The 20,361-nt window shown below is 42.0% G+C and overlaps 1 protein-coding gene across 3 annotated transcripts in view; it reads right to left on the minus strand.

Moving 5' to 3' along the window:
- The window catches only part of LOC111852529 (protein bassoon-like), a 106,211-nt gene extending 86,052 nt beyond the window's left edge, over nucleotides 1-20,159 (minus strand). For all 3 annotated transcript variants that reach the window (XM_072714950.1, XM_072714948.1, XM_072714949.1), the window contains exons 1-2: nucleotides 19,871-20,159; nucleotides 2,352-2,682 (exon numbers count right to left, since the gene is read on the minus strand). In XM_072714950.1, the coding sequence (XP_072571051.1) occupies nucleotides 2,352-2,682; nucleotides 19,871-20,049 (510 nt within the window). In that variant the 5' untranslated portion in view covers nucleotides 20,050-20,159. The remainder of the gene's footprint in view (nucleotides 1-2,351; nucleotides 2,683-19,870) is intronic.
- Between the last annotated feature and the right edge of the window lie 202 nt (nucleotides 20,160-20,361).

Genomic DNA, 20,361 nt, shown 5'->3' on the forward strand with positions numbered 1-20,361 from the left:
TAAGGTTTGGTGACCAAACCTAAACACAATTTTCTAGGTGGGGTCTTACCAAGGAATTGTATAATCGGTGCATCACCTCCCTTGACTTAAACTCCACACACCTAGAGATGTAACCTAACATCCTATTGGTGTTTTTTATTGCTTCCCCACACTGGGGAGCATGGGACATGGACGCATCAACATACACACTGAGGTCTTTCTCATAATCAACTACCTTTATTTCAGTGGAACCCATAAAATATCTGTACTTTATATTTCTACTCCCTGCATGGATTACCTTACATTTATCTATGTTAAATTTCATCTGCCAGGTATAAGCCCAGTCGCTAATTAAATCAAGATCCTATTGTAGCCTCTGCGCTGCTAGATCAGTATCTGCTACACCACCCACCTTGGTGTCATCTGTATGTATGTATGGTGTCAATATCATTAATGTAAATTAGGAACAATAATGGTCCTAAAATTGAACCCTGCGGTACCCCACTATGAATGCAGACCTACTGTGACACTGTGCCTCTAATAACTACCCACTGCTTCCTGTCTGTTAACCAGTTTTCGATCCAAGCTGCTACAGTTCCTAAAGTCACTGCAGTTTTGATCTTAAGCAAGAGCCGTTTGTGGGGGACAACATCAAAGGCCTTCTGGAAATCTAAGTAGATCATATCCTAGGCTTTTTTGTGATCAATTTCTCTTGTAGCTTCCTCAAAGAACTGAAGTAATTAGTTAAACAGGATCTACCTTTCCTAAATCCACATTGGCTATCTCTCAGAATGTTATGTGAATCCAGGTAATCTACCATTTTCAATTGGATTATAACTTCCATTACTTTTCCAGTTATGCAAGTTAAATTGATTAGCCTATAATTTTCTGGATTACTTCTATCCCCTTCCACCACCTGATAAAACAAATGGAGCTAAGGTACAGTTTACCATCACAGATATATTTTTCTGAGACCACTGTACCTGAAGAAAGTGTGCTAACACATCAGAATAGTTAAAAGATGTACCAACGATGAGCTTCACCAGAAATATCTGGAACTCCGACGTGTGCCCATTGTCACTTTTAAGCTTAACACTGGTTACCAAGTTAGTTGTTTATACTACTTGTTTGAATTGTGACTTAATTGATAAAGTTTGTTTCCACTAGTTTGTGACTTAATTGTGATTTAATATTAAATTTTTTCTCATTTGACGCAGTTGTATTGTTTTGCATTGGAATTTTAATTCCTGGCCAATTTATTTTTTAATTAAAAGGCTTACACTTGAATTGCAATTCCTGTTAATCTTGAAGATTTTTACCAAGCTGCTGGCATGATTATTTATTTTAATAATAAATAACAATTCAGTAAACTTAAATGTGTGTGTGTATGCATATATGTATGTGTGTGTTTATTTGTCACATTTGTTTTAGTTATGAATGCAGATCAAGCCTGATGTTGCCTTACACACCAAAGAATGATCCTAGTCTCTGCATGGAAGACACATGGAGCCATCCAATGTATTAATTACACAGCAGTATTGAATCAGTACTTGATATTGGCTTGTCCCCAAAGCCCAAGTACCATTATTGGTATCTGTACTGAAAAGTCAGATCGGTGCATCCATGTTAGAGAACTGTACTGAGGACTATTGTCCTATTTGTTCTTATCCCTTATATTTCTAATTCAACATTTTTTTCATATTTCCACCCCCAGACCATTTATAAAAGGAGTAATTAATGCCATAGTCAACAAGGGAAGCACGCAGTATTCATTATCTTCTCTTTTTTTGGAAATTTAGAGATTTATTTTTTACATTTAGTAATATAGCATATGTTTAGTAAAATAGTGAAGTCCTACAGGGCAAAGAGTTGCAACAGCAAACCTTACAACCTTACAAAAAGCTTACAAAAGCGGTGAAGGATTGCGGTCAGTGAGCAGTGGCCTGTACTAGGAAGCGAGGTTACTGGCTTATGGGGGTAACTTGTCGGATTTAAGGTACTAGAGTTTAAATGGACTTCATATTCGTTCACTTACATTTTGCCCAGGCTACCTTAAATCCGACAAGTTACCCCGATAAGTCAGTAACCCCGCTTCGTAGTACAGGCCCCAGGTCAGCCAGTATTCAGTGGCATGAAGGGCCTTGTTCAAGAGCCCGGCAGCAATACAATAACGATGCCAGCAAAGGACTGGAACCAACATATAGTCACAGATCCCCATCCCACCGCCCTTTGCCTACAAGCCTGCAAAGATATAGTAAGATTTAGGCACTCTTTGCTCCTGTGACACAGGACCGAAATCGGCTTAGGGTTAGCAGCTAGAGTTGTTACTTTGATATGTAATATAAGATTCTGGCCCTCTTTGCCAGGCCTACCTCAGTGAGGTGCGGGTTGGGATTGAAGCCGCACTGGCCGCACACCACCTGGCGACACTGGGTACAGGTGTTGCTGCTGTCTGCCTTCAGGTCCGCCGTCTTGCACACAGGGCACAGGTTGCTGCTGGGCATGGGAGCAATCTGCGGCACAGTGTACGGCGAGGCTGGCGCACTCCCGCCTCCATCGGGTGCTGAGGGAGTCTTCCCACCCTTATCAGCTTGGGTCGGGGGTGCACCCTGTTTCGCCGCAGGGGGCTGTTTGTCCAAGGCCTGCCTTCCTGCCCCCGCTCCTCCATCCCCTCCGCTGGGCTGGGGTTTCTTCGCAGGTACGCTGCAGTGGTGAGACACTTGGGTCAGACTATGCTGACAGCCTCCACACTTCCACTACCCATGCTGATCTACTGCACCTCCACTATCCAAGCTAAACCTCCATACCCACCACCCATGCTGAGCCTCCGCACCCCCTCTCTCCAAGCTAAGCCTCCATACCCACCACCCATGCTGAGCCTCCGCACCCCCTCTCTCCAAGCTAAGCCTCCATACCCACCACCCATGCTGAGCCTCTGCACCCCCTCTCTCCAAACTAAGCCTCCATACCCACCACCCATGCTGAGCCTCCGCACCCCCTCTCTCCAAGCTAAGCCTCCATACCCACCACCCATGCTGAGCCTCCGCACCCCCTCTCTCCAAGCTAAGCCTCCATACCCACCACCCATGCTGAGCCTCCGCACCCCCTCTCTCCAAGCTAAGCCTCCATACCCACCACCCATGCTGAGCCTCCGCACCCCCTCTCTCCAAGCTAAGCCTCCATACCCACCACCCATGCTGAGCCTCCGCACCCCCTCTCTCCAAGCTAAGCCTCCATACCCACCACCCATGCTGAGCCTCCGCACCCCCTCTCTCCAAGCTAAGCCTCCATACCCACCACCCATGCTGAGCCTCTGCACCCCCTCTCTCCAAGCTAAGCCTCCATACCCACCACCCATGCTGAGCCTCTGCACCCCCTCTCTCCAAGCTAAGCCTCCATACCCACCACCCATGCTGAGCCTCTGCACCCCCTCTCTCCAAGCTAAGCCTCCATACCCACCACCCATGCTGAGCCTCTGCACCCCCTCTCTCCAAGCTAAGCCTCCATACCCACCACCCATGCTGAGCCTCTGCACCCCCTCTCTCCAAGCTAAGCCTCCATACCCACCACCCATGCTGAGCTTCTGCACCTCCACCACCCATGCTAAACCTCCATACCCACCACCCATGCTGAGCCTCTGCACTCCCACTATCAATGCTGAGCCTCTGCACCCCGACTATGTCAAAACTCTGCTTCACCCATTACAGACAAAATAACAATAATGCTTTTCAGTTCGAAACATTCGATTAGCACCAATGTGCATGAGTCAGCATTTCATTATGTGTAAAATGAGGATAACTTTCTAGGAGAAATTACTCAAAATTGTTCAGCAAGTATAATTAGATTGGTACATTTTTAAAGCATTGTTACAAGTTACTCATAGTAATACACACTTCTAAAAATCAGATGAACTAAAATTAATTTAACAATTGAATCATTATAGTCTTTAAGGCTTTAACACTTTTGTGTTTTGCCTTACTCTGCATTCAAAGTAACAATATGAACAAATTATTCCCATTACTGTTTTATACACTGCCCGGCCAAAAAAAAGTCGCCATTTGAATTTATATAAGCAAATACTTATGAGGCAATGACTGGATTATTATTACAGCTCAGCAACGTTATGCAGCAATAAAGTAAAGTCAGCTGAGTACCTGAATCTACTGAATGGCCAGGTTACACCTCCATCCATCATCAATGTATTTTTTCTTCCCTGTTTTATTGCCATATTCCAGGACAAGAATGCCAAGATTCTTTGGGTTCAAATTGTCAAAGAGTGGTTCAGGAAGCATGAGAAATCATTTTCACGCATGACTTGGTCACCACAGTTGTGATCTTAACCTCATTGAAGGGCTTTGGGATGTGCTGAAGGAGGCTTTATGGAGTGGATCAACTCACTTGTCAATACAGGATCTCGGTGAGAAATGAATGCAAATCTGGATGAAAATAAAGGGTGAGATGTTGCATAAGCTTGTGGAATCAATGCCATGACAAATGTGCACCATAATCAAAGCTGAAGGCGGTCCAATGAAAAATTCAAATGGTGACTTTTTTTTGATCAAACTAGGTATTAAAAACACCACAAAGCACCAAAGTTGGCAGAGTTAATTCAGTCCAACAGGACTCAGACACTCTCAGCATTGCTGTTCTGGCTGACACGGGTCAGCAGGTGTACTAGTAAATTTCACACTGTATTTCCCAGCCTATTTCGCAGGCCTCTTTCTGTATAGTTCCTGATAATCATGCCCTGCCTCTCTGATAACCCAGTCAGATCAGCCGAAGAGCCCTATGCTGCATACACATATGCGGGGCTGCTGCTTTATCTGTCACGTCAGTTACCATGCATCCACCAAATCAAGCGCATGTGTGTGAGACAGGGGAGGCGGGGCTTCGGGGATAGAGAGTCATGTGACTGGGGTTTTTCCTGTCAATTCCTATCACATGTTCCTTGCTTATGTCTGATTTACTTGATGGGTTCTTTCCTTTTCAGAATACCTGTCCCAATCCTGATGCTCTGTTCCAATTTCTCCGCGGGATGTTTCAGGTTAACCTTATCTTAAATTCCTGATGCCTTAATTTAAGCCTAGTACTTGTGTGCTTTTTCATTTTATATTTTAACAAGTTGGAATTTTCTTTTTGGGTAAATTACTAGTATATTTTATTTAATTATTAGTAGTTCAGTCTATTTTTGTAAAAAATGTTTATTTAGTAATTAGCAATGACTATTTTTATGACATTACACATACATTCATTGAATTAATAGACACTTGTGTCCAAAGCAACAGACAAACTGTGGAAAGCAACAGCAATATGATAACTCTGCTACTCATGAGAATCAAACCCATGACCTTCCGGACTCTGGCACAGATACCTAAGCCGCTGAGCTACACACCGCCAGTATCTATGAAAAACAATCCTGTGCACGTATGTGCATGTATTACGGGATCTCCATTGTGACTCAACAGCTAGTCAGGCATAAGGGACTCTCCTGCTTGGACAATCCACACGTTTACTGCTACACTGTAACTGTAGAAAGGCTCAAGCAAACTGATAAATTTCTCCATTACAGGTTGAGATAAATAGCTATTGCTATCCTTTACTGGCTGCACAGCATATTTTGACAATGGCTCAGAAGCACCGTAGTTATAGTGATTATAATAAATGATCTACCCTCAGGAAAAATGCTGGAGCAGCCAGGAGAAACTGCACACAAATCTTTAACAATATTAAAGATAGTTAGTTCAAATCAAATAAATGCATTTTAATCACTGACTCTGTGTTCGAAAACTTATGCTTGACACAAACAGGTCAAACTTTGCACTTTCAATCAATGCTTGATTAAACCTTGTAGTAACCAATAAGGTAACCAATACAAACCGCACTAGCTATGATTAATGTAGCGTGATAAGTTTACCAATTGTTTTTTGAAGATTTATTTCTCTAACTACTATTAAAACATCTTCCTAAATGTTTAAACCTGGAATTAATGCATGAATGCTGCTAATCTCAAACGTCCAGCACGCTAACTCCACCAGGCCACAAAGATGCAAATCCCAGTGATCTAACCAGTAAACCACTCAGTTCTGGAGTCCAAAGCCTAAACAAAACGACTCATAATCAATGTAACATAGAACAATGTCAGGTTTTTAAGTTCATTTAAAAGTAAAATTATTCTGCGTTGCACATAGTGGTTTATACACTAGAAAATGTATTAAAACAATAGGGATCCAGCACTGCTGGAGCCTGGATCCCTAAAAAAGATTCAATGTAACAGATCAGCTTCCAGTATAAGCCATTTCTTTAGAAAATCTCAAACTCCTGACCACACCGACATGGCCTTTCATCAACATCTATACCACGAAAACCTTTCCTCCGTCTGATTTAGCATCTCTTCACTTGGTTTCCGTTCCATTCCGTTTAGAGCAGGCATATGAGACAGTTAAACATGCTTAGAGAAATTCCAGCGTAAATGGGGTAACTGGTAAGGAAATGGAGCACCCAGTGGTGCAGCTGGAGCCACAGAAGAGAACCTTCAGGACCACAAGACACTGCAATACTCCTAGAAAGCAATGCTGAGCACCGGGTTGGTTTTTGTGTTCTGATTCAGTTGATGCTAAATACCTTAATATGCATTACAGCAACAGGAGCTAAAATTAAAACAATGAAAATCACATAACTAGGGCTATTACTATCAATATTAAAAATCGTGTAATCTACCCATTAAGCTGACAATTCATCAATTGTTTATATATAATATAATATAATATAATATAATATAATATAATATAATATAATATAATATAATAATATAATATAATATAATATAATATATTGCAATTTGGGCAGGGCAGGAACCAACCACACACTGCAGGGTGCACACGCAGTCACACATGCAACAGATCCGCCACACACACACACAGGGTGAACATGCACACACACACACAGGGTGAACATGCACACACACAAAGCGGTGGTGTGCGGGACAGCGGTAGCAGGTGCGCCACTGTACTGCTAGGCTTGCACAATATGCAATGTTAAAATCAACATGGCATTTCATGCACATGCAGTTGTCACATTGTGATAGCCTGCGATAATCTGCTGGGTTCAAACAATAAACAAGTTGCGCTAAAACATTTTTACTGAGTCAAAGGAAACTAAACTTGCGCTTGGCAATTTTAACAATGGTTTTGTTTCAGCATTATCTAGTATAGGTTTAAAAATTGAGTATAAAGTTTACTTTTGCTGCTTTTACAAGAGCATTGCATGCGATCTCTGAGACATGTCATTTTCATCCTTGATGCTGGACTGACTCGTAGACTATGTGGCGTGTTTGTGAGAAATTAAACAAAAAATCAGTGAAGAGGAGTAAAGCAAACAAGAACTGGTCATAATCGTATTCCATTCTACAGAAATATTTTGTATTCCATAGTGACAGTATTGAGCAACAGCAAGTGATTTGTCGACACTGCTTTGTATCTGTTGGCACAACTCAGGACAACACCAATAACTTCTTTGACATACTATTAGTAGAGAAGTTCTACATTTGGCTATGTATAATTTCAACTTCTAAATATCACAATGTGATTTTTTTTCAAGTATCGTTCAGCCCTACTCAAAAAACACTATATGTTACCAAAAAATTATACATATTAATAGGTTATTATGTACCGTATTATGCAAAATGTGACCGGGCTAACCTTCATTTTAACTTCGTTTTTGTATGCATACCTTAACATCCTAACATCCCTTAACAGCTGTAATATACATTAATAACAAGCATTGTATAATAATAACAAACATTATAATTGTATAATCATGTAATGCTTGCTATTAATGTATAATGTATAGCTGTTAAAGGATTTTAGGATGTTAAGATGTAATTGCATGCTGCTTATGAATGTTCTATGAATGCATAATGAACGCATTATGAAGGTGCACTTAATGTAAAGTGTTACCAAATAGTTTGATTGATGATTTTAATAATCGAGTAATCAAGTTTAATCGAATAATCGTGACAGCTCTACACATAACATTTAGAGAATCACTAAAGGTGTGAGTGTCTGTTTTTAGAAGTCACAACCAGGTCAGAGGTGTGTAGGCCACTGAAAGTCTGTCTGCATTTCTCACCAGTGGTGATAAACAAGGATCAGCTCCATTTTACTTTGCTTGATACTGTAGCTTTGCTTCATAATAACTGTGCTGAAGTATTATTTCACTGCTTTGCTACGTCTCCATCCATCTGTGTTTCGAAGGGAGCTGATCATCACATGTGAGTGACAAAAAAGAACCACAGTGGCTTCTCTCTCCCATTCACGTTAAATTATGAGCAAATAATTAGCAGAAGCAATTAAATCCAACTGGGAACCTCTCCTGTCATAAAAGCAACGTCTGCTGTGTTATTCTCCAAGCAATCCCAGAGAGCGCTTCCCTGTAAAATGTGCGGCGCTTCAGGATACATTAAAACAGTGTGACTGTGAGTCACAGAACAGCATCTGTGCCGTTTTCTTCTTCAGTACAGAAAGAAATGCTTGAAAAAAGGACATATATACACAAGTTATTTCCGTACTTCCTTAAATACACTTTCAGTGGCATCTGTATAGCCACTTATTTCCGTACTTCCTTAAATACACTTTCAGTGGCATCTATATAGGCACTTATTTCCGTACTTCCTTAAATACACTTTCAGTGGCATCTATATAGGCACTTATTGCCGTACTTCCTTAAATACACTTTCAGTGGCATCTGTATGACCGTTTATTTCCGTACTTCCTTAAATACACTTTCAGTGGTATCTGTATAGCCACTTACACAGTGCCAAACCCAAATGGTTAAAAAAAAATACATGAATTGTTATCACATTTCTCAGAGAGATATACTAACACATAGATTTGTACTTGTTTAGTATAAACCTTTAAAATGAATATGGTACCTGCTGACATGGTTGTTCACATAAGGTAGTATCCAAACTGCTCTATATGAAACAGCTAGTAGCATTAGGTATTGCTTATACACCCTTTTCAAGAGTACTTGCGAGAAGAAAGCAGCAAATCCATAATGTTCTGGCTATTGGTCTGTAGTTCCAGCATGTGCTTGGCATCACTACCTGATCTTCTCAATACACCCCCTGAAAACAGCATCCAGAGTCTGCTTACCTGTTATGGCTGTTCACACTGTAAAGCTGCCTGGCACACATAAGCTATAGAGCGGCCTGGTTACAGGGCAGCTTCCAAAAGAAGCTCCACTAAAACCACAGCTTCACAGGGAGGCTGACATTTGCAGGGACATGGGTTCACATGCTGCCACACACATGCGTACACACACACACACACACACAGATACTGGGACTCAATGAGACAGTACCTCTCACACACACACACACACAGATACTGGGACTCAATGAGACAGTACCTCTCTCTCTCTCTCTCACACACACACACACACACACACAGATACTGGGACTCAATGAGACAGTACCTCTCACACACACACACACACACACACCGATACTGGGACTCAATGAGACAGTACCTCTCTCTCACACACACACACACACACACACACAAAGATACCGGGGCATCCTTGTACTCACTAAGTCAGAGCCATACACATACTCGCTCAAAGAGAACCATTTACCACCATATCTTGAAGACAAAAAAAAATTACTGAGGCATGTACATACATTCACCAAATAAACATACATATAAGAAACTCAAGTATATCATTTTATTAGCCTTTCATCTACTTTTCTAGAGAGGCTTAGCAGGTAGCCCTGTTGCCTTGCCCCTCTTGGATTTGGAGTTATGTTTTTTCACATTTCATTACATTGTATCAAATCACATTCATTCAGTCATTAATTTACTAAAGCTACATACAGTTGAGAAAGCAGGATTAGACAATCCCTAGAGCAGGGTTATTCAACTCACGGTCCTCGAAGTCCAAACATTGCTGGTTTTCCAGCCTTCCTTTACCTGTCAGTCAGGTGTGAAGCCTCTGACCAATCAGAATCAGTAATTATTAAACAACTACCTGGGGGAACTGAAAACACGGCCTGGATTTGGAATCGAGGTCCAGAGTTGAAGAACCCTGCCCTAGAGCAACCATGAATGAATGAATGAAAGTTACATTTCGTTATAGTGCTTTTACAAACACCCAAAGAATTTTACAGAACCAATGGGGAGCCACTTCAACGACTACCACTGTGTAGCACCCACTTGGAAATTGCAACACAGCCATTCTGCACCAGTACGCTCACCAGTTAGATACAGGGAAAGATTAGGAGACCAGATTTGATAAGGCCACAGTGGGAAAATTTAGCCAGGACATCTGTTAGCCCCAGTGTCCATGTCACTGCACTGTGGTATTGGGACCCACACAGACCACAGGATTGGCTAACCTGTTGGCCACAGTGTCCACGTCACTGCACTGGGGCATTGGGACCCACACAGACCACAGGATTGGCTAACCTGTTGGCCACAGTGTCCACGTCACTGCACTGTGGTATTGGGACCCACACAGACCACAGGATTGGCTAACCTGTTGGCCACAGTGTCCACATCACTCCACTGGGGCATTGGGATCCACGCAGACCACAGGATTGGCTAACCTGTTGGCCACAGTGTCCATGTCACTCCACTGGGGCATTGGGACCCACACAGACCACAGGATTGGCTAACCTGTTGGCCACAGTGTCCACATCACTCCACTGGGGCATTGGGATCCACGCAGACCGCTGGATGGGCTTCCCTGTTAGCCCCAGAGTCCATGTCACTGCACTGTGGTATCGGGACCCACACAGACCACAGGACTGGCTAACCTGTTGGCCACAGTGTACACATCACTGCACTGGGGCATTGGGATCCACACAGACCGCTGGATGGGCTTCCCTGTTAGCCCCAGAGTCCATATCACTGCATTGGGGTATTGGGACCCACACAGACCATAGGATGGGCTCCCCTGTTAGCCACAATGTCCACATCACTGCACTGTGGTATCGGGATCCACACAGACCACAGGACTGGCTAACCTGTTGGCCACAGTGTACACATCACTGCACTGGGGCATTGGGATCCACACAGACCGCTGGATGGGCTTCCCTGTTAGCCCCAGAGTCCATATCACTGCATTGGGGTATTGGGACCCACACAGACCATAGGATGGGCTCCCCTGTTAGCCACAATGTCCACATCACTGCACTGGGGCATTGGGATCCACACAGACCGCTGGATGGGCTTCCCTGTTAGCCCCAGAGTCCATGTCACTACATTGGGGCATTGGGACCCACACTGACCACAGGATTGGTTTCCCTGTTGGCCACACCAACACCTCTTCCAGCAGCAAACCAGTTTTCCTAGTTGGTCTCCCATCAAAGTACTGGCCAGGCCCAAACCTGCTTAGCTACAGGTAGATTATCTAGTCTGATCTGCAGGTGGTATGGCTGCTGGCAAACTATGGGTTAAGAGCATTGCTCAACACATGGTACATGAAAAGGAATAACGAATATACAGATGCAAGTTCTCAGCAAAAGAAGACACCTAATGGAAAAACACTATTTGCAGCTTACCGTAAACTGGTGGATATGTTATGTAAGCTATTCAAGTTTAATATTATGCACAATATAGCAGCAGGTCTCTCCCCTCAAACTTTCAGCTTTTAGCTCACTTTAAGTGCTGCACCCCCCTACTGCCTTATAAATTCAGCTGACCCTCCCTGACACCTGCCACGTCACTGCATTTCAGCTTGTGCACTCTCATGCATGTCTACAGAAACATTCCTTAGCTTCCTCACCGTCACACACACCGGCACTTATGCAGCGATCTACCCAACTGGTTGGCCTCATTCAGGGAGGATGGAGGGGCCATTGTGACATTTCGCTTTCTCAGCGGTGCCTGTGGATTCATTAATCATGGCGCGGATACAGATGCCAAGGCTTCTCCTCAGCGGATGCTGTGATCTTTTTTCAGAGAAGGCAACCGGGTGTGTGTGCTCCGGAACAGTTTACATATTGTCACTGGATTTTGATGACAGCCTAAAGGAATCTTCAAATGCCATCATTGTTTTCCCTAAGAAATACTGAATACCCCAAAGACCAAATGTAATATGTACTTCAGTGTTTAACTTAACATTGGCATAATTTTTGGGACCAAAAATTTTACTCTCAGGTAATTATTATGGATGAGTTTGCACTATCAAATATTCAAATATTCCACAACTAGTATAGAACCAAAAAAATTTTGACAGTATTGTAAGCAGTAGTGATTTATAAGTTCTAATAAGCAGTGGTTTATTTCTTCAGAAGCTCAGTGTGGCAAAAATAAATAAATGGCTGCCCAAAGCATAATAAACATTTTTGTGTGCTATATTGGACACTAGAGCTATCATTTCAGTTTAATTTCAGTTTTAAGACTATTTTTAATGTTGTAAATCATCCTTTTACAGCAAAGTGTGATGTCTCATTTTGTAACAGATGTGCAGTGTGAATATGAACACTGCATGTTATACACATGCAATTGTCACAGCAAGGACTGCAGCAGCTGGCTGGGTTGAGACCGTCAATAAGTTAAAAAGCTAAAACTGCAATTTTTCACTCTGCAATTTTAATCATTGTTCCTATTTATGATTATCTAGTACTGTAAATCTAGTATATGTTAGTCGGTCTAATGTTTGTGTGACCTCTGCATGAGCTATCTAAGCCAATCATAATCATTATTGACCTTTGTATTTGAGCGGTGCGTTGGTGAGAATTATAACAAAAATGAGTGAGAAGAAGTCTAGGAACACGAAACAAGAGCTCCTCACCCAAGACATCCCTCTCCCACTGTATGGAAATGTGCTGGATTCCACAGAAATGATATTCAGCAAAAACAAGCAATGTGTTGCCATTGCTGTGCGTCTGCTGGCTAAACTGGCAGCGACACCACCAACTTATGTGATCATTTATGTCTTACAATTCAGTTGTCAGAGTTAACCCAGAATGTGAGTGAACTACTTTTTTGCCTTTCCCGCTAAAGACAGACTCCAGCAGTAGATGATAACAAGTTCTATTTGGCTATAGCTTATTTTGGGTAAACAACTCCTTTATTTGTTTTAGAAATATTGCAATATTTATCACAAAAAAATCAAATATTGCAATTTTATTTTTTTCCCCAGTATCATTCAGTCCTATTTTCTATGGAATTAAATGAATGGAATCGCCTATAAGCAATGTTGAATTGTGACTGCCCGAGGCACAGGCTACTGGACATGACCGTATGCTACTGCACTTCAGCTGCCTCTTCAGTTTAATTTAATTTCAGTTTGTATTTAATTTATTCAAGCTACTCTTTAATATCTACATTATTATTTTGTAGTAATGAGTAATATCAAATTATGCAGAGAAAGAAAGAGACATTTTGATCCATGAATTAATTTCTCCGTGTTTAGTGGGGTGGGGACTTAATTAAATATTATTCAAAGAATTACTGGGATTTTGAAACAATTAATACATATTTTCCTCTACTGCCACAACTACTGTCTTCTAAACTCTTCTCACTGTAGACCAAATCTCTTCCTGGTGAGTTTCTTGTTAAGCCTAGTCTACAGTATTTTCAGTCTTTTGCTTGTAACTCACTTGCCACATGCAGCCTGTAAATTAGTCTAATAACTTTAAAACCGTGTCATTTCCAAGGGTGAATATCCCATTGACAAAAGCATGGGGATATTAATAGCACAAGCATCCATGCTTCAAAGAAATCCTTCCGGAATGCATTCTCACAGCCGTGAATCTTGAGGTAGTAGCTTTTACAAGCCGCTGGGTCATTTCTGCAGCTGCTTAGAGTAGCTCTCAGGAATGAGTCCAAATCCAGGGTCATCCTGACTGAGTGAAAAATAACAAGTATACTGTGATGATGACAATTTATTAGAATCAGGATTCTTTCTCAGTATATATTCTGTTAACATAAACTGCTTACCTGTGCTGATGATAGCAAACAGACTTACATTTACTCTATATATATTCTCAACAGCCTAGGACACTGTGCCTGTGACTGGAAGATTGCCAGTTCAAATTCTATAGTTGGCATAGTGATGTCACCACTGGACCCCTGAGTGTGGCCCTTAACCCCAGTCACTCCAGGAACTGGCTGACCCTGCTTTCTCAACTGTATATCATTTTAATAAAGGCGACTACTAAATAAATAAAAGTAATACCAATGCATTTGATTTATACAGTGCTTTTCAAAAACCTAAAGAAGCTTGAAATACATGAGGGAGAGACAAAGCACACAGAGCACAGTCAGGATGCAATAAACACTTGAAATGACGACAATAAAATGAGGTCAATGCAAAGCAAACAGATCAGCTGCTAGGAACACGCACTGTGGACAGTAGTGAACAGAGGGACTCAGAGAAACTGGAGGTGTTTAATTACCCCCCTTCTTTGTTAGAGACACCCCAACAAGAAGAAAAAGTGATGCCAGTGCTGTACTCTATACTGGGGAGTACTGCATACTGTCTTACATCTCAAGTGCTTCACTGCTTCAAAGACTGACAACTATGAGTTTTAAAGGGCAGGCAAACTAAGATAAGCTAGCCGATGTCATTTTTACTGGTCTCAAGCAAAGTTGATGTGATCCAGGCAAAAAGGACCAGAGGTCAAACTTGGAGATCATTTTAATCATGATAGTGTAATGATTAAAGAACACCAAGCCACATATGGAAACATCAGAGATGCAGGATATACTGGTTTATAAATCAAGATACTGGCATCAGTCTGATGTATTGAAATTGGTCGATACTGCTAGCTGATAGTATAAAAAATCAGAAATTTTATTTTTCGATTTTTAGAGAGTTTTATATGACCTACAACATGTTTTAATTCATGATTAAATCTGGCCCGTAGATCGATCTTTTTGGGATCTTTTATTTCCCACAAAATAAAAACAATGTTACATCATTCCGCTAGTCGGCGGCAGCAAGCTTGGTGTCGGAAACCCCCCCACCTGCTCGGCAAGTGACTCAGAGTTTAGACAGTTATCAATATTGGTGCTGGCAATATTACCCAGATATCGATCGATATTAGTGCTGGCAATATGAGCCAGATATCGATTATCAATATTAGTGCTGGCAATATTACCCAGATATCGATCGATATTGGTGCTGGCAATATGAGCCAGATATCGATTATCAATATTGGTGCTGGCAATATGAGCCAGATATCGATTATCAATATTAGTGCTGGCAATATGAGCCAGATATCGATTATCAATATTAGTGCTGGCAATATTACCCAGATATCGATCGATATTGGTGCTGGCAATATGAGCCAGATATCGATTATCAATATTGGTGCTGGCAATATTACCCAGATATCGATCGATATTAGTGCTGGCAATATGAGCCAGATATCGATTATCAATATTAGTGCTGGCAATATGAGCCAGATATCGATTATCAATATTAGTGCTGGCAATATGAGCCAGATATCGATTATCAATATTAGTGCTGGCAATATGAGCCAGATATCGATTATCAATATTAGTGCTGGCAATATTACCCAGATATCGATCGATATTGGTGCTGGCAATATGAGCCAGATATCGATTATCAATATTGGTGCTGGCAATATTAGCCAGATATCGGTTATCGATATTGGCCAAAATGTCCATAACGTGCACCTTTAGGAAACATATGAAATAGCTACAGACAATTACCAAAAGAAAGAACTTTGGTACACACCAAACGTTGAATAAGCTTGCTCATGGGTGAACAAAAGATGGATCCGAAATAAGCAAGTTCTGCAGAATGTACTTAATCCACAGCAGTACAGAAATGCACTGATGAGATGACATGTAAACAAGGGGAAGTTCCCCATCAGCAGCTCAGGCAGGGAATCCTGCTTTCAATGTTCAGGTGCAGGAAGACCAACCCGAGTGGAGCCTCCATGCAGCTTGTCATGAGATTCAGTAACACACTAAATACTGTATGTTTACCTAGAGATGCAGCTGTGCTGAGAGGGGACAGAGGATAAGCTACCTGTGCTGCAAGTTCAGTTTAGCCATTTCCCCTCCTGCACAGCTGGGTCAAGAACAGAGCGCAATCTGCTAGGGATGGCCAATCCACATTTTTTCAGTTTCAATCCGATTCTGGTACACAACTGGAAATAACAATACAGCTCTTTTTACTTCAATATTTCAATATAGTAAATATGTATATAAAATATATAAATATTTATACTTCATATATTATTAATATTATTAAGCAAGTAAATACAAATGAAAGAAATCTTTAATTAGGCTATTAGAAACATACTGTTCCACCTCATTTGTACGTCTTGATTTAAGTGTTTTTTCAGGCATTTGCAGTTCAGTTGGAATAACTGAGTTAATGCAAGTGGCAAATACTTGAAATGGCGCACAATTTTTCTCCCCCTGGCAATCGATTAACTTAGTTGCGATAGAAGCCCCTCCTGTACAACAAGCTGTTGCAAGTGCACATAACAGCCCCAGCTAGTGACTCCCAAATCATCCATGCTTTTTTCATATTACTCGTGTTGTCTTGCACAATTGCATGTGCTTTGTTTTGTGTTACGAGTTGTTGTTAATAGCATAAAATACTTCCAGATCATCACCATCTTATCTGATGTTCTTACGCTCCTCCTTCCGCCACAGCAGGCGGAAGTCACTGCGCTCACACCCACTGAATGGCAAAAACACTGTTCAGCAGGAATGCCACAAAAAGCCTTATCTAAAATGGGAAAGAGCTGTTGTGTGATTGTTCAAATCGATTGAACAAGATATAGGAGTTATCTTTTTGCAGACTGCTCGAAAGCTAAATAAGCAAGTATCGGACATGGATCGGTCACATATGGCCAATACCCAATAAATCTAATAGGTATGGATCAGTGTCAATATCAATCGGCAATTTCCACAATCTGCATGTTCAGTGAAGTGCTATAAGCACCACTCCTCCCTAATCCAGATCTGCAAAGACTCTCATACCATCCTACCATGATTTAAAAACCGTTATCCCACCTTTGCCTCTCAATTCTGCTACTTCACAAACCACACTGAGAAGCCTTAGGAAAGATTCCGGCATTATTGCATTGTGCTTCAGAGTAACTAATCTATCACACATATGAAGACAGCACAAAGCAAGGCTTATTTCTGGCTCCTCACTGAAAACCACCACACAGGGCTTCATCGCAGCAGTCACGTCCTTATCAGCAAGGGCTGCAAAGCTGCTGAAGGGAATGATTCAGGTTAGCAGGCAACAAAATCCTCAAGACAGAAATGGCATTAAGTCCAACTCTGAATGTAGGGAAATCTCACCTTGTCCAGCACATTTCAAAATGCCTTTTTCTGTATCTTTGAAAAATACCATGCTCTGGAAACAGCCGAGAACAATGTAATATACTTTGTTAAAAGATTTATAATATGCAAATGATAAAGTATTTTATTTCTAAAAACACTGCCAAGGCTATAAGTTTTTAAATGACGGGATCTTGGTTCTAGGCCTTATACTTTGTGGATTCTGTTTGATCAAAAACCTCCACAGCTTTTTACTTCTGAGCAGTATGTTAAGAACATAAGAACATAAGAAATTTACAAACGAGAGGAGGCCATTCGGCCCATCAAGCTCGTTTGGGGAGAACTTAGCTAATAGCTCAGAGTTGTTAAAATCTTATCTAGCTCTGATTTAAAGGAACCCATGGTTTTAGCTTCCACTACAATAGCAGGAAGACTATTCCATACTCTGACTACACGCTGTGTAAAGAAGTGCTTCCTCAAATTTGTTTTAAAATGTTCTCCCGCTAATTTCCACTTATGGCCACGAGTTCTAGTATTTAGACTAATATTGAAATAGTCATTTGGCTGAACAGCATCCAGACCCGTTAGAATCTTATAGACCTGAATCATATCCCCCCTTAGTCTCCTTTGCTCAAGGCTGAACAGATTCAGTTCCGCTAACCTCTCCTCGTAAGACATTCCTCTAAGACCAGGATGTGTTATCTCCACATTTCCCTACTGCACATCCCTACTGCAGCTGTGAACACCAGCTATCAGGGTTTGGAGGGTCACTAGACTCAACTGCAGCAGCACTGTGCACTCTACACCGTATCAGTAATTTTTATAGCTGTGGAGGGGTTTCAGGAAATCACATAAAAGGTAAAAAATGAAAGTATATTAATGGCACAGCATGTGCAGTTGAATCTGGGCCACTACTGACACCTGTAGAGCTCAGTTAGGCTGCTCTACTAACACTGGAAGTTATGGCTAAGCCATTGTACAAGACACCCTCCTGCCTTGGAAAAACCACCAAGCCACATTTGTTTAAGCATTAGTGTACTACCTGAATAACCATCCATCCATCTGCCGCCGCCTATCCAGGGTTGGGTCACAAGGGCAGCAGTCTAAGCAGGGATGCCCAGACCTCCCTCTCCCCAGCCACCTCCTCCAGCTCCACTGAGAGAATACCAAGGCATTCCCAGGCCAGCTTAGAGAAAGAATCTTTCCAGAGTCTCCTGGGTCTGTCCTGGGGTCACTTCCCAGTTGGACATACCCGAAAGATTCAATAACAACCGTAATAACACGTAAAACATGGATACTGGTAGTAGTTGCATTGCAATGCCAGTCATGGCGAATACCAGATGGCATAAAAATGTTGCATAAAACTGTGAAGCAAGCACATTATAACTTGGGAAAAGGTCGACCCGTATGTCCCGTGCATAAAATATAGGACCTGTTAGCTAAAAATGGAGCTGCTGCACTATCCGCACAGCCTTGTCAAACTAGGGTGTGCGTTTTCACTACAACACCACCAGCAGACATCGGCCGGCCTTATCCTTACGTCCCACCTGCGACAGTGCAAGCGTGCAGGCGAGCACATCCCTCAGAGTCTCAGCCATTTAGCATCCATCCAGAAATCCACACTCAAAACACCGCTAGGGGAAAGACTGTGCTCCAGTCACTCTTGGAGAAATAGATATTTTTATTGCTCTGCGACGTTGCTATTAATAGGTCATATACAACTACCATACATAAAGGTCTAGTTATCTGTGCTGGCAGCGGTAACGTGTCAAATATTTACTGTGACATCATACTCCTTTTTAAATTTTAATTAGTGTAGCCCAGCATTTGGAGCGCTTGTGCCATTCTCACAAAATACTGATATGCATTACATAACTAAAATATCCGCTACAATATTTTTCAGATAACAACTGATTCTTTTTGCATTAATTTACTGCATACATTATCCATCAGTCTAATACTAAAAATGAACTTTTTCCACGAAAACTGACATGATTAAGCCGGGTTGTTCTAATGTTTTTTATTATTATTGTTATCTTGCATTCGACTTTCTTTGTGAAGGATATGTTACATCCAGCAAAAAATGACCCCCGCCAATCCTATAACTCTACAAACGTCTGCAGATGGTGATACACACAGACTGGGAACAGTGGCGGTTTTACTGTGTGTCGGGCAGCGATCCAGGTACAAATCAGTTTTTTCACACCCCACCAGGCCAAGCAGAACAGCGACCATTTCAACTTCTTCAGTGAACCCCCTCGAGAAGCCATATCACAATTACAACTGCAAACCGCTCCAAAATGCAGACAGACAGCGTGCATGTCATCCTATACTGACAGGTTGTTTAGCAAACATCCAATGCAAATATGTAAGATCGCAATAAACTGTCACCGACCAATACCATAAATCAAATATTCTTCATCTTAAATAGTAGTTTTTAGAGATTATGCTATCAATATAACTAACTGAAAATAAACTGTACAAGCATCTTTTGCCACTGAAACTCAATCCATTGGGATCAAACAGTCTTATGCAATTGTCGAGGGGGGTTTACGATTATTGTAAGAGAAATGTAGAGAAATGTTTACATTGTTTATTTTGGTTTTTACCTTTTAACTCCCGGGCCGCCTCCTGCCGCTCTCACCCCGGTCGGCGCACCGTTACTCGGCTTCACTTGCTGTCCAGAGCCCGGTGGTGCTGAACCAGAAGCAGGAGCGCCCGTCCTGGTGGGTGTGGGAGCCGGCTGCCCGGGTTGACCGCCCCCCTCCTGGCTGGCTTCATTCCCCATGCTCACCGAAGAGCAAAGGGGCGAGTTAAACGATGCGTGTCAGCGATTTATCACCGTTAAATAAAAGCAGAGATAGTTCAGCGTCGCTCCTCTTCCGCCATCATCACCGACAATCCTGCTACCTGCACGGAGCACGCGCGGAGACGCCGAAGCAGGCCGAGCGCGCGCGTTGACGTGGCGCCGCGGAAGCGCGCACGTCGCCTGCCGGGCTCCGTTTCCCTCGGGCAGAGGGTATGGTCTCGAAACTTTCCCCAAAATTGTATTTATATGCACTTACCTTGTTGTGTTCTTTTTTAGGCCACGGGATGTATT

Source organism: Paramormyrops kingsleyae, chromosome 8 (genome assembly GCF_048594095.1).
Source record: "Paramormyrops kingsleyae isolate MSU_618 chromosome 8, PKINGS_0.4, whole genome shotgun sequence".
Classification (NCBI taxonomy): domain Eukaryota; kingdom Metazoa; phylum Chordata; class Actinopteri; order Osteoglossiformes; family Mormyridae; genus Paramormyrops; species Paramormyrops kingsleyae.